A 14,141-nucleotide genomic window follows, 5' to 3' on the forward strand; every position below is an offset into this window, starting at 1 on the left:
CCATGCTGAAGAAGTGTGAAACCTCACTAAAGGTAAAAACCCCTTTCAGCCTTCGAGCCTCTTTTTTTTAAACTTTCCATTCCATTTCTCTGCTCATGAAACTGTTTACTGCCACTTTATGACATACTTGAAAAACTGAAAATTCAACCTGTTTAAAAAAAAAAAACCTGTCATGTTGTCATCATTTTTTGGTGAACAAGAATTTTACTGCATCTAATACATGTTTTAGCATTCTTTAAAACACCGTAATTATGTTATGTATTTATTTATTTTATTTCAGGCGATGGGAAGGTGGGTTCCATCATTAACTACATGGCCACTAATTTGAGTATACTGTTCATCTGGAAAGTATTGACAACATTTTGCTTTTCCACATTTTTTTTTATGTCACAGCCTTATTCCAAAATAGACAAAATTATTTTTTCCTCAAAATTCTGCACACAGTACCCCATAATGACAGTGACAAAGTTTTTTTTTTGCTAATTTATTAATAATAATAATTAAAAAAAATGAAGAAATCACATGTATATAAGCATTCATACCCTTTGCTCAATACTTTGTTGATGCACCTCTGGCAGCCATTACAGCCTCAAGTCTTCTTGAATAGAATGCCACAAGCCTGGCACACATATCTTTGCCCATTCCTCTTTGCAGCACCTCTCAAGCTCCATCAGGTTAGATGGGAAGCATCAGTGCACTGACCTTTTACAGTTATCTTCCTGCTGTGGCTCCTATGGGACCAAGAACCCCGACCCCATTGGGCCTTTCAACAAACATATTCAGGTGAGGGTATCTGCAATAGATAAATGTATTTACAATATGGTTGTATGTTAACGGGAAGTACTTCCTTTATTTGCAGACCTGTATTACACTAAAAAAAAATAACCCATTGGATGAACTCAGTTCAATTATGTGCAGGATTTCCATCATATCTATCTATCTATCTATCTATCTATCTATCTATCTATCTATCTATCTATCTATCTATCTATCTATCTATCTATCTATATATATATATATATATATATATATATATATATATATATATATATATATATATATAAGTAACAAATGTAAAATTTGTGCAAAAATCTAATGTGGCTCTGTACCAGATATGCTGTGGCAACCCCAAGCAACCAAGGGCAGCCAAAAAGAAAATAATACCTGAGCTTGGTCAACTCAAAGCTCACAGCAAAAACTGTATAATTAGGGAGGGATGTTATTTTAAAAAATTTGGAAATCTATAAATGTTTGCATGGAATATGGAAATAACACGGAATAAATCATAGCAGGATAAATTTTGGGTCATTTGGTTCCAAAAACCCATATGGACGGGTTCAGAAATCGCCACAAATATCAATGAAAATGTCATATCTTGAGATCCGCTGCACCTAGAGACTTGAAATTTGACTCCAAATGTTGCTTGACCTCAAGTTTATATTCACCTTCTATAGTAACAATAAGCCTATCTGGTGCACTCTTAGAAATGAAACATACACTCTTAGGCATAAAATGCTGAATTTAATTGATAAAGTTAAGGTAACGTTTTCCACATAACATTGTTAATTAAGTGCAAAACAACATTGTCATTGACATTAATTAAATCAAATGAAACATTATTACTTAAATCCCAATATTGTGTTAAATTTAATTGACAAAGTTATGTGGAAAAAGTTACCTTAACTTTTTCAATTAAATTCAACATTTTATTTCTTAGAGTGTGTTTTTTAAGAGTAACTGACAAAAAAAAAAAAAAAAAACTAATTTCAGTACATATGTTACGATCAGTTGTAACAAACAAAATCTATTTTTATTTCAGGAACATCAGTTGAGTGTAATCATCACATTTAAAGAATGACATGGCCACAATGAACTAATTATAAGCAACAGAGTGGTTTTGTACATCAACAGCACATATACGACACATGCGTTACTTGAAATTTTCAAACGCTCTGTCCATATGGGTTTTTGGAACCAAATGACCCAAAAATTATACTGTTATGGTTTATTCCATGTATATTTCCATATTCCATGCAAAAATTTATAGATTTCAAAATTTTTTGAAATAACACCCCTCCCTAGTATAATCCGTCAGTCTGACAACCACAAATCTGGAATCTTGGGATTACAACCTGGAGTGCCTACCTGATTTATACTAGATAGGGGATGAATCAACAACATGAAAAGAAAGCATGTGAGGGGTACAGTGAGCACTTTGGTGGTTACCTGGGTGTGATCAAGACCAAAAACAACCTGATTTTCTTACCTTATTATTCCATCACGCAGTCCTGGCATCACGTCACAACCCTTCGATGCACAGTCAATGATCGTCTTCCCCGGTTATAGATGTGGTAGTTGTTGCAAATAATGAAACCCTACTGAGAAATACTGATGTTTCAATGACATCTGTGAGTGTCAAAATGAATCCAACGTTCAAGTTAGAAAAAAAAATTATTGAATGAATAAAAGTTCCTCAGGCAAGTGAATTGTCAACCCTGAGGTTTTTGAGGTTTTAAGATACTGAGGACAAAACCCGATCATTTCTGCCCCTGAGTGGTAGCTGTTATAATGTTCCATTAAGAATATGAGTTTGAACTTCACAAAAATAAAATCATCCTTTCATTAATTCCCATTTCAAACTTCCCAGTCCATTTTAAAATACTCTAAACTAAATGAAGCTCACCACAGCAGACCTGCAAGTTTTCTTGAAGTCTCTCTGCTGGTGTGTTTTCCAGTGTGTGCACGTGAGCAGTAAGTGCATGATGATGATGATTGTGATTTCCTGTTCTCCTGGTCCATGTGTTTGTCCAAAATGATTTCAGTCACACTAAGCTGGTCTCCATGCAGCTACTGGATCAGATGAGTCAGAATCTGAGAAATTGAGGCTTTTGAATGAAACCTGTTAATATTTGAAGTTATGCTTCGGGGAACAACTAAATTCCTGAGTGGCTACATTCTGATCATTTCTCCTCAAATAAATTAAAGATACATTGTGTTTGTGTTTCCCAAAATTTCCTGTATTGTCTATTGTGTCGGTAGCATGGCCCAAGGGTCACCCCTTTGTGTCTGGTCTGCTTGAGGTTTCTTCCTCAAATCATCAGAGGGAGTTTTTACTTACCACTGTCGCCTGTGTGCTTGTTCTAGGGGTTGGTATACTAGGGGAGCTACGACCACTACCTTTGCACCCCCCCAGGACTAAACCAAACCAACTTTTTTAGGTTCCTTAGATGACCCAAAAACACAATCAGGATGTTCCCCAAAATAAAAAATGGCCTCAAGCCAGTTATCCAAGATAGCTACCTAAATAGGATTTTTTTTTTTCACTAAAACACCTTTTAACAACATATAAACAACATCCTATGTATTTTAATGATAAGGGTCTACTGGCAGCCATTTTGGACGCCATTTTGAATCTTAAACCCATGAATGAATTTAGTTTAGGCACAAATGAGTTTGCTGTGACCTGCAATGGTCTTCCCTTTGAATCTCCGTGATATTTAAGTTGTTTAGTAGACTTTCATAGAATCTGCAAGCCACCTAGAGGTGACCAGGGCTCTCGTTTGAAGGGTCATGGTCAATTCTGTGCAGACACACGAGAGTTTACTGCAGTTTAACTAAAGATAGAAGAGCCATCTTATCCAGAAAAGCATTTTATCAGTCATAACTCAGTGTAAAATTGAGCTTTAGCTTTTTTTTTTTTTTACAGAGGTCAAAGATGACCTACAGTTAGGTCAAATTTCATATTTGTGTAAAACAAGTCCTGTCAGACACAAAATTAAAGGACTTGATGAGAGCATCCAAAAAATACCGGGCAGCATGGTGCTTAGTGGTTAGCACTGTTGCCTTACAGCAAGGTCATGGGTCATGTGGCCTTTCTGTGTGGAGTTTGCATGTTCTTCCCGTGTGTTTGCGTGCGGGTGCTCCGGTTTCCTCCCACATTTACAGACATGCAGGTTAGGTGAACTAGAAACTTTGTAATTGTCCATGTCTCAGTCTCTTTGGGACTAACCTGATTAAATATGATAAAAGTTTTATGTTATGACATCATTTGGTGACATTATGACAAAAAAAATGTGCAATTTTTTTTAAGGGTGTGAAAAAGGTGCAAATCATCATTGCAGACTCTCAAAAGTTCACATATAACAGTCCTATGAGATACCTTTAAGCACACAACAAGGTCAAACGCTAAAATCACCATAAAAAAAGTAAGAAAAAACTTTGCTGGTCGCAATTTCTTTTTTGCTTCCAAATTTGTAATGAACAGTGAATGACCCACCAGTGCGTCTTGATGGTGGTTGTTCCTCATGGTAGTCTCTCTTGTTCACTTTGTGGCAAAATACTCATCACCCTCAGAGTAAGTTTTCATTCAATCAGAGGTTTTACATCCATTTTAGTCTGTATCAGGCAGTTAACATAAAATCAAACTTTTTTAATATTTGAAAAGGGTATTTTTTTTTTTCATTAATACTTGATTTGTATGTTTCAATAAAGTAAATAGCATTGTTTGAGCATTTCAACAGGTTTTTTGTGTGGGCGTGGCTAAATGGTAAATACATTTTTATTTATTTTGCAGAATGAACTCCATATAGAATGTTGTTATACTGCTGTGCATTAAATAACGTCAGAATATAACTAGAAAACAATTTATGAAATTGTGTTTGCTCATCCTGAAATAACTCCCAGTGTGCAGTTGGGCACCTTGCATTGCAGCACGTGAACGTAAGGCATCACTGTACAGCCCTTTGAGTATGAAAGCACTACATAACTGCGGTCCATTTATCACTTACTGTAGCTACTTTCAAACCATGATGTGCTGTCAGATGCTTCTATTATTTTTTCCAGCAGCTGGGAGTTTGTAATTACAGTATATATTAAAAGTTTGAATCATAAAGATTCTCTCTTTTTGACTGACAGACACAGAAACTGGTCACGTCCCCGGCTCCATCGGCACGCCCCTCAACTCCTTCCGGTCACCTTCACTGTACTTTCAGGTGATTTCAGCCAATCAAGAGAGCGGGGTCTTAACAAAACTTAAAAACAATGGACACAATGTCAGTAATCTTTAATGTTTAATTTGTCATTTTTCTCTTCAAAGAAACTTTTCACCCACACTTGTTTCTCTTGTGGCTGTTTAAGGAATTCTAATGAAACACCTTCATAATATGAGATGGCTTCAGTAAAACAATCCATCTACAAATTTTCATCACTGTAAAAAAACAAACATGACTGTTCTCTAGAGTTTGTACACCGTTTTCCCCAGTGTGATTGATTAAATTGCCACCTGTCAGGTATCTCTTCTGAATCCTCCAGACTTTTAAACTACACAACAGTTTGAACCTTGAAGCAGGTTTCTGAAGCACAGACAACTGAATCAGAGGTGAGATTTCCACTGGAATGAAACCTGTAGTAATAAAATCCTCTGCAGCCGACCAGCCTGCAGCCTCTGAACGATAACAGGTTCACGTTCGACTGCTGAGACTCTGAATAGAAAGAACTTTAACGAACAGTCTGACTCTGTGGTTTCTTCAGAGGGTCAAGCTGCAGCCCCGTTACTGACGGTGGAGCTTCTGGATGCACTTTACTTCTTCTTCTCTATTAATCTGCCAAAGTACTCCTTCTGGAACTGCTGGAACTCCTCCTCTGTGAACAAAGACTGCGGCTCCTTGGATTTTTTAGTGATTTTATCGACACGACTCCTGGACTGCCTGCCCGTGTTCTGGTTCTGGATCTAAATGAGAATGAGATCAAGTCAACACTGGAAGAAGAAGAAGAAGAAGAAGAAAAAAATCTGACATGGCAAAACAAACTGCAGAAATATGTTTGTCTGCAACACAGAAAACAATCTGTCTGCTGTTAAATATAATTTTTATTCCACTACTTTAGATTTTAGACTTTTTTTAAACTCTCACACAAAGTTGTTGGCAATTTCTGAATAAGAAAACTGTTAAGGAGCCACAGTCTGATGGATACGAGCAGAAAAAAAAGGCAAATAAACTTTGACCGTCATATTCAAGCCACGCAGATATACCGACATAAATTATCGAGTAAAATAAGTGGGCTTTGGCAGCATGTGTCTTAGCGTTTAGGTTCCCTCTGGGTACTCAGACTTCCTCCATCTTCCAAGAAGTTGGTGTTTGTCTGTGCGTGACAGTCCTGTGACTGACTGGTGGCTTGTCTTGGCTGTACCCCACCCCCCTTGCCTAATGCCTGCCTGCCACCCCTGTGACCTTAAACGGAATAAGCACATTTAGAATAAATGTGCTTGGATAGAAGTCTGATTTACCTTCAGCGTTTCAGAGTCGCTAGCTTTGTAGCTTGTACCCGTCAAGTATTTGAGGTTGGCGCTCAGGTGGCTCTTCTTCTGCTTCCTTCTGAACTCCTCTATAAAGCAATAACACAGAAGAAGAGAGTCACAACATCTGACAGATGATTTTTTTTTTCCCCAAATCAAATAAACTGCAGAAGGCTGCTTTAGATTCAACCACATTTCCTTCAAGTTTTTGAAGCCAAATTAACATAGGTTTGATACAGTTACAAAACTATTCTACACACAGAAATATTGACAAACAAACAAACAAAAATCTCTTCTGCAACTAAAATGTTCATTTTCTACATAACTGTGCCACCTAGTGGGTCTGTTACATAATGAAACAAAACCACAAACAATTACACCACATTTTGCGGTCAAAAGAGGGCGTTACTGTAAGTGGTACTACGAACACAGCCGTAGTTAGGAGTCTGATAATGCACAGTCAGGTCAATAACAAACTGGACACTGACACAATCTTTGATGCCGTATAACTCTGCAAGACTGTAAAAGTACTGCACATCATATTTCAGCCCCCCCCCCCCCCCCCCCCCCCCCCAACCCCACTCCATGAATATTCATTCTTGCTCAATCTGATCTCTGTGGAATTTTGTTCACAGCCCAATATTATGTTTTCTTATGGCCATTTGAAATAGAGATGACATTATATATCAGGTGAAGTGTCCACAATACAATGCGCCCTCTGCTGAATGGAAGCGGTACTGTATGTCAATTTTATATAAATTCTGCACTTTAAAAACTGATACTCATATTGTAAAATAAAAACATTGTGAGTACTGATACACCCCCCCCCCCCCCCCCACACACACACACACACACACACACCACTGGTCCAGTGGGAACAGAGAGTTACTGCACCATCATCTCTGAAAACTGGTCAAGATGAAAGAGCTTTGCGGAAGTTGAAACCGGAGACGGCTCGCTCCTGAGCAGCACCCAGTGAAAACAGAACACTTAACTCCTCATGTGATTCTAATCAGGGTGCAGGATCCAATATTTCAGATTGGTACTGGGCCGATTACTGGACTGGACATGAGAGGAATCACTTCAGAGTCTTCTTTTACACATCTGAGTCATGTTATGGTTTATGTATTTCTTTAATTTGGGAGTAGAATATTTGTGTAACAGTTTGAAGTGATATTCCAGTGACAGTTCCATTAAAGAACATCCAGACAAAGACATTTATTAAAATATTACTGATTTTAAGACAGGGAAAAAAGGTATGAGATTGGTACTGGATTCCAGTATCGGTACCATATTGGACATGAAAAAGTGGTATTTAAAGGCGACATAAGTGAAACAACACATCTCAGTTAAGCGTTTAGCTCTGATTGGTGTTAGTAGATGCAAGTTACAAAACAAAGTCTACTGACCCACAGCAGACCGGATCCTCCTGTTTTTGACTGTGGCTTTGCTCTTCCCAGAACCCAGGCGACCCTGCAGACGTTTGACCTGCTTTTTGACTCCCTGCCGATTGCTGCTCACCAGCTCCATGACAGTAGCTGAACCTGGCATCTGTTTCTTCTTCCTTTTCACATTATCTGACAGGGAGAAAAGGACAGTTATTCCAACAAACCCTCCCTTGTTCCTCCTCCTGTTCCTTATCACTGTCTGTCTTCAGCTGCCTGAGACATTCTTGTAGCAACTGATCTTGAGCGGCCCATCTTTCTGATGTATTCATGGATGCTCCTCATCTCATCCTGGACTGTCACTCTGACACGTACTAATCCTCACCCTCCCTGCTTCCGTTGATCATAGAGCCTCAGGGTGTTGTACTTTGGCTGGAAACCTGCGTGCATTGTGAGGAGTTTTTGTGTCTTGACATCAGTAGCATCCATCTCCTCCTGTGGCTGGGTGTCTGATGACTGGTAGGGCGTATGCCAGTCACTGGTTTTATTGCCCTTATATGTGATGAACTTGTGCAAATTTGAACTTGTGCAATGCGAACAAACTGACAACTCAGACTTACTAAACTAGAAAATAGAACAGTTTGTGGGGACCTCATTGAAGCTTACAAAATATTAAACTGTCATGAAAATATTAATTGTAATCAATTTTTCCAATTTAGAGATTATACTGGTTTGAGAGCTACTTTAGATAGATACCAATACACATTACATCACAGCTTCTGTTTCTATAATAAAATGCCAGATTTATAGCTTAGCCTACTAACTATTATTTAATTTTACTATTAGTCTACATACTAAATTACCTATACTACAATCTTCTCCTGTATTAATATTTAGATTTTAATACCTACTCCTGTATATTATATAGTACCATATTTATTGTATATGTTGTTTATTACCCTTAATATTTAAATATAAGTTTTATATATATATATATATATATATATATATATATATACACACACACGAGGGCTGTCCGTAAAGTATAGGTCCTTTTTATTTTTTTCAAAAACTATATGGATTTCATTCATATGTTTTTACGTCAGACATGCTTGCACCCTCGTGCGCATGCGTGAGTTTTTCCATGCCTGTCGGTGACGTCATTCGCCTGTGAGCACTCCTTGTGGGAGGAGTCGTCCAGCCCCTCATCGGAATTCCTTTGTCTGAGAAGTTGCTGAGAGACTGGCGCTTTGTTTGATCAAAATTTTTTCTAAACCTGTGAGACACATCGAAGTGGACATGGTTCGAAAAATTAAGCTGGTTTTCAGTGAAAATTTTAACAGCTGATGAGAGATTTTGAGGTGATTCTGTTGCTTTAAGGACTTTTCACGGTGCGAGACGTCGCGCAGCGCTCTCAGGCAGCGTCATCAGCCTGTTTCAAGCTTAAAACCTCCACATTTCAGGCTCTATTGATCCAGGAAGTCGTGAGAGAACAGAGAAGTTTCAGAAGAAGTCGGTTTCAGCATTTTATCCGGATATTCCACTGTTAAAGGAGATTTTTTTAATGAAAGACGTGCGGACGGGTCCGCGCGTCCGGACGCAGCCGACGCAGCGCGGCGGCACAGGAAAAACACCTCTGTGTTGATAACCATTTGTTAAAATCCAGTTGGCTTTTGATGGCTTTCAGTGGAGTGAGTATATGAGAAATTGTTTATCAGCTGGAGATGTTCCAACTTGTCCTCAAGGCTTCCAACAGAGGTGTTTTTCCTGTGGCGGAGCGTCGCGGCGGCTGCGAGCCGACGCTGCAATCCGCCCGCACGTCTTTCATTAAAAAAATCTCCTTTAACAGTGGAATATCCGGATAAAATGCTGAAACCGACTTCTTCTGAAACTTCTCTGTTCTCTCACGACGTCCTGGATCAATAAAGCCTGAAATGTGGAGGTTTTAAGCTTGAAACAGGCTGATGACGCCGCCTGAGAGCGCTGCGCGATGTCTCGCACCGTGAGAAGTCCTTAAAGCGACAGAATCACCTCAAAATCTCTCATCAGCTGTTAAAATTTTCACTGAAGACCAGCTTAATTTTTCGAACCATGTCCACTCCGATGTGTCTCACAGGTTTAGAAAAAAGTTTGATCAAACAAAGCGCCAGTCTCTCAGCAACTTCTCAAAGGAATTCCGACGAGGGGCTGGACGACTCCTCCCACAAGGAGTGCTCACAGGCGAATGACGTCACCGACAGGCGTGGAAAAACTCACGCATGCGCACAAGGGTTCAAGCATGCCTGACGTAAAAACATATGAATGAAATCCATATAGTTTTTGAAAAAAATAAAAAGGACCTATACTTTACGGACAGACCTCGTATATATATATATATATATATATATATATGTGTGTGTGTGTGTGTGTGATGTCTTATCTTTCTTATGTCTTATTATTTATTATTATATATACTTTTTTTTTTTTGAGCCGCTTGGGTGGGTAGGGAGAGTTCCCATGGGATAAAAAAGCTTTTCAACCTACCATCCCTGGTTCTCAAGACCAGGCACCTAAGTGGCTCTACTCTACTCTTCTGTTTTACTCTTACTTTTTAAATATTTAGATATACCTTAGTATACTAGCATAGTTCCACCTTAGAATTGGAATATAATATATTACCTTACTGAATTTTCATGCTGTAAATTCACCCACTGTCAGTGATTATAAAAATAGATATCATCAGCACTGTCACGGTTTTTAAGTATTATTATGGTTTTTAACTTTTGATATGTGCCTTTGTGTACTACTATCTGAACAAACTTTTTTAATCACACAAAAAATATTTCATTGCTTATGACCCTTGAACATAGAGGGACTGTGTTTAAAAATGGTGAAAGTATATATATATATATATATATATATATATATATATATATATATATATATATATATGTTTATATTAAACTCTGAATTAATGCTTAAAAGTCTACATGACACGGTTTACAGGCAAAGAAAAAGACCATTCATGGACACACAAAAAAAAAGACCATTCACGGACTAAAAAAAGGACTATTCATAGACATATGAAGAATCACTCTTTATTTATTAAAACACAGCACTGTCACAGGTGATGATTGTGGAATGGTTTATGGCAGATGATGCAGATATATTCCATGGTAGCGCATTTTATCCATCGTAACTCTCTGAATACTAAACTGATTGTCATGCATTTTTTTCTGCAAACATCTTACATGTAGCTATGATACAGGACAAATGGTTTGTCATATTTTAATATTCATATTGGGATTAACAGTAACAGAATATTTGCCTAGACTGTAGACAGGTATTTTGCAAACACTGTAAACACAAACATTAAAGATAGATACACACACACACACACACACACTAACATATGATAGAGAGGGCAGATAGTGGCAGTAAAGCCAACTATTTTAGTAATTTGAAGAGACAATATATGATTAGGCTATATATATATATATATATATATATATATATATATATATATAAACAAAATACTGACTAATGAATACATTATATTTCTATATAAAACATAATAGATAAGTTATAACACAGGTGTGATCTCTCAGACGTATGACCACTTCGTTCAGTAAGTCTGTCTATGATTTTTTTTGTCTATGAATGGTCCGGTTACCATAGGCAAAAACACCAAACTGTGTCACTGTTCAAATACTTATGGATCGAAAGTAAGGGCAGTCAAAATGAATTACATCAACCATAAATAGCAGTATTTTGTCATATTAGCTATGACTGTTTTCTTATACGCTTGGTTGACCTCGCTTATGTTCTTAAATGTTAGCTAATAATGACTAAAGAGAGCACAGGAAAAAAGACGAGTCGCTAACATCACGAGCTGAAAAAGAAGCCAAACAAACCTGTCACATCACCGCTTAGCAGCTCCAGTCCTCTTCTGAGTAACGACGCAGACATCCTAAATCATATAACACTTTGTTTTGCTGAAATCTTTAAGTGTAATAACGCACCAGAAACATGTGGCTATCAAGTACGCTTAGCTATGAGTTTATGAGCTTAACACCCAGTGTGCACCAGCTAAAAGGCTCCGGCTGTAAAACAGTTATATTGGAGAAAAGTTCCTACTCGGGAAACTGAAAACGCAAAATACCACAAAAATTGAAAGTACTGCTGCTGGAAATACTACTGTGAGATTACAATGATATTGCCAGATACTTTGTTTCAAATATTTTATAGTCTTCCAAATAGTATTTGAATCATTTATTATCATTATTATTATTATTATTATTATTATTATTAAACAAAAGAACAAGACATAACAAAAGGTACAGATGAACAATCGGTATGTCTAACATATAGCATAGATAACAGACATCATCCCAAACTTAACAGAAGACATAATATACAACACAAATCCGAGAGGTATGGAAGGTTTATTGTAAGCCAAAGTTCTTTACCAAGTTTATTGTCTTTATGGCTTTTTTATTTGGTATATTATTTAGGGTTTTAAGGTAGGTGTGGATTTCAATTATCCATAGTTTAAGAAGGGGCTTAGATTGGCTAAATTTGGCTTTATGTATGTGATATTTGCCAAGTAATATATATAAGTTTACTAGATATTGTATATTTTTATCTTTACATTCAAAGGAGGTTATTACGTTATGATTGGCTATTTTAATTCTGTGATTAATTTTATTATAAATAAGTAACATTTGGTGCTGGCTGTACCCCGTTATGACGTCACACAGAAAGTGGAGACATTTATTTATTTAATTTAGCTGTTTTGCTTTCATTCTGCGTGTGAGTGGAGAAAAAAAATACTTAACACTTGAGCTAAAAACTACTTATGAAGAGAATGTTCCGGAGCGAAAAATAAACATAACCAGCCAGTGCCTGTGTGAGCCAATCAGAAGCGCTTAGTGCAGAGGTCTCCAGCCAATGACATGAAAGAACTCAGGGCTGGCTGACCCGTACCAGATTTGTAGATTCGCAATCTGCGCATGCGCAGAACACAGGTCGCTCTTTTTGTTGTTGTTGTTGTTGTTGTTTTTGTTTTGTTTTTTTTACAAAACTTTATTTCAACAAATGCAATAACAAACGAACAAAACACAAGGGCAAAGAGATATACAAGAAAAATAAAAAAAAAAGTTCAAGTTCCTTATGGAGGTATCAACGTTTTCACTTCACACTTTCTTTACATTTGTAACTTTTTTTATGATTGAGAAGTTGTGCAACACAGTGCATTTTTTTTTTTAAAGACTAACGATAAACACACAAAGTACAAAGGTATGCCAGGGGTCAACGAATAAAGAAAAACATAAAATAAATAAATATAAAAAAGATAACCTGTCAGCACTTAAAATATTTTAGAGTATCAAGAGTCTTCACAGCTTTGGGGTTTGATGAAGACTGAATTGAGACTTTGTAATGTTGTAATTCAAGAAAGTAGAGAAGACAGAAATTCCCTGCACTAAAATCCTTTACTTGGAACACAAAAGATCTATCTAAAATGTCTCGTATTGACTATTGGTTGGTTTCTAATAAGATTAATCATAACAGTTCAAATGTGGTTATTCACACAGCACCTTTCTCAGATCACAAAACTGTGACCCTTGAGTTGAGGCTTCTGCCTAAAATTAACATCCCCAGAGCTATATGTTGGAAGATCAATAACAGCCTTTTGACACATGTCTCTGTTACTGAAACTATTAGAAGTCTTATTTCCTCACACTGGCATGACGCATGTAAAAACAATTCTTTTGGTCCATCCTGGGAATTACTGAAATACAACATTGGGAAGTTTATGAGATCTTACAGTAGTAACCTAGCAAAGCTCAGAAGACAAGAAGAAGATGATCTCTGCTCTCAGACTGCATCTTTATCTATTATGAATTGTGAGAATATGTCTGAGGATGAGGTACTCCACCTTGTGGATTGCCAAAACAAACTTGATGACATTTAAGAGGAAAGCTCATGGTGCATTTGTCAGATCATGAGCAAGATGGTTAGAGGAGGGTGAGCAATGCTCTTCTTACTTTTTTGGTTTAGAAAAATCAAAACTTATCAGTACCTTAGACTCAATCAAAATTAACAATGAAATCGTAACCGATTTCCAATCTGTAGCTTCTTTTTGTTCAGATTTTTACAACAATCTCTACTCGTCTAGCTATTCTGATCAAAAAAAGTAGTCAGTTTTTGAATTCTATTACCAACTGCAAAATTATCTCTGAAGCTGATAAGAATTTTTGTGATTCATATTTATCCCTTAAGGAAGTGCAAGAAGCTATAAGGTGTCTAAAAAATAATAAGTCCCCTGGCAGTGATGGATTATCAAGTGAATTTTATAAGACATTTGAAAGTGAACTCTCCCACTTTATTCTAAAAACTCTTTCTGAAAGCATTGCGCTAGGCAAATTGCCAACTACCCTTACACAAGGCATTATTACCCTTATCCCAAAGTCTAATAAGGATCA

At 37.1% G+C, this 14,141-nt stretch overlaps 1 protein-coding gene across 1 annotated transcript; it reads right to left on the minus strand.

Annotated features, from left to right (window-relative positions):
• Nucleotides 1-5,274: 5,274 nt before the first annotated feature.
• Nucleotides 5,275-11,728, minus strand: rps19bp1 (ribosomal protein S19 binding protein 1). Its single transcript, XM_034189088.1, has 4 exons — nucleotides 11,571-11,728; nucleotides 7,702-7,869; nucleotides 6,284-6,381; nucleotides 5,275-5,728 (listed from the first exon to the last, which is right to left on the minus strand). The coding sequence occupies exons 1-4, from the start codon at nucleotides 11,623-11,625 to the stop codon at nucleotides 5,579-5,581; spliced, it is 471 nt and encodes a 156-aa protein (XP_034044979.1). The 5' UTR covers nucleotides 11,626-11,728; the 3' UTR covers nucleotides 5,275-5,578.
• Between the last annotated feature and the right edge of the window lie 2,413 nt (nucleotides 11,729-14,141).

The sequence above is a fragment of the Thalassophryne amazonica genome, chromosome 15 (assembly GCF_902500255.1).
Source record: "Thalassophryne amazonica chromosome 15, fThaAma1.1, whole genome shotgun sequence".
In the NCBI taxonomy this organism is placed as follows: Eukaryota; Metazoa; Chordata; class Actinopteri; order Batrachoidiformes; family Batrachoididae; genus Thalassophryne; species Thalassophryne amazonica.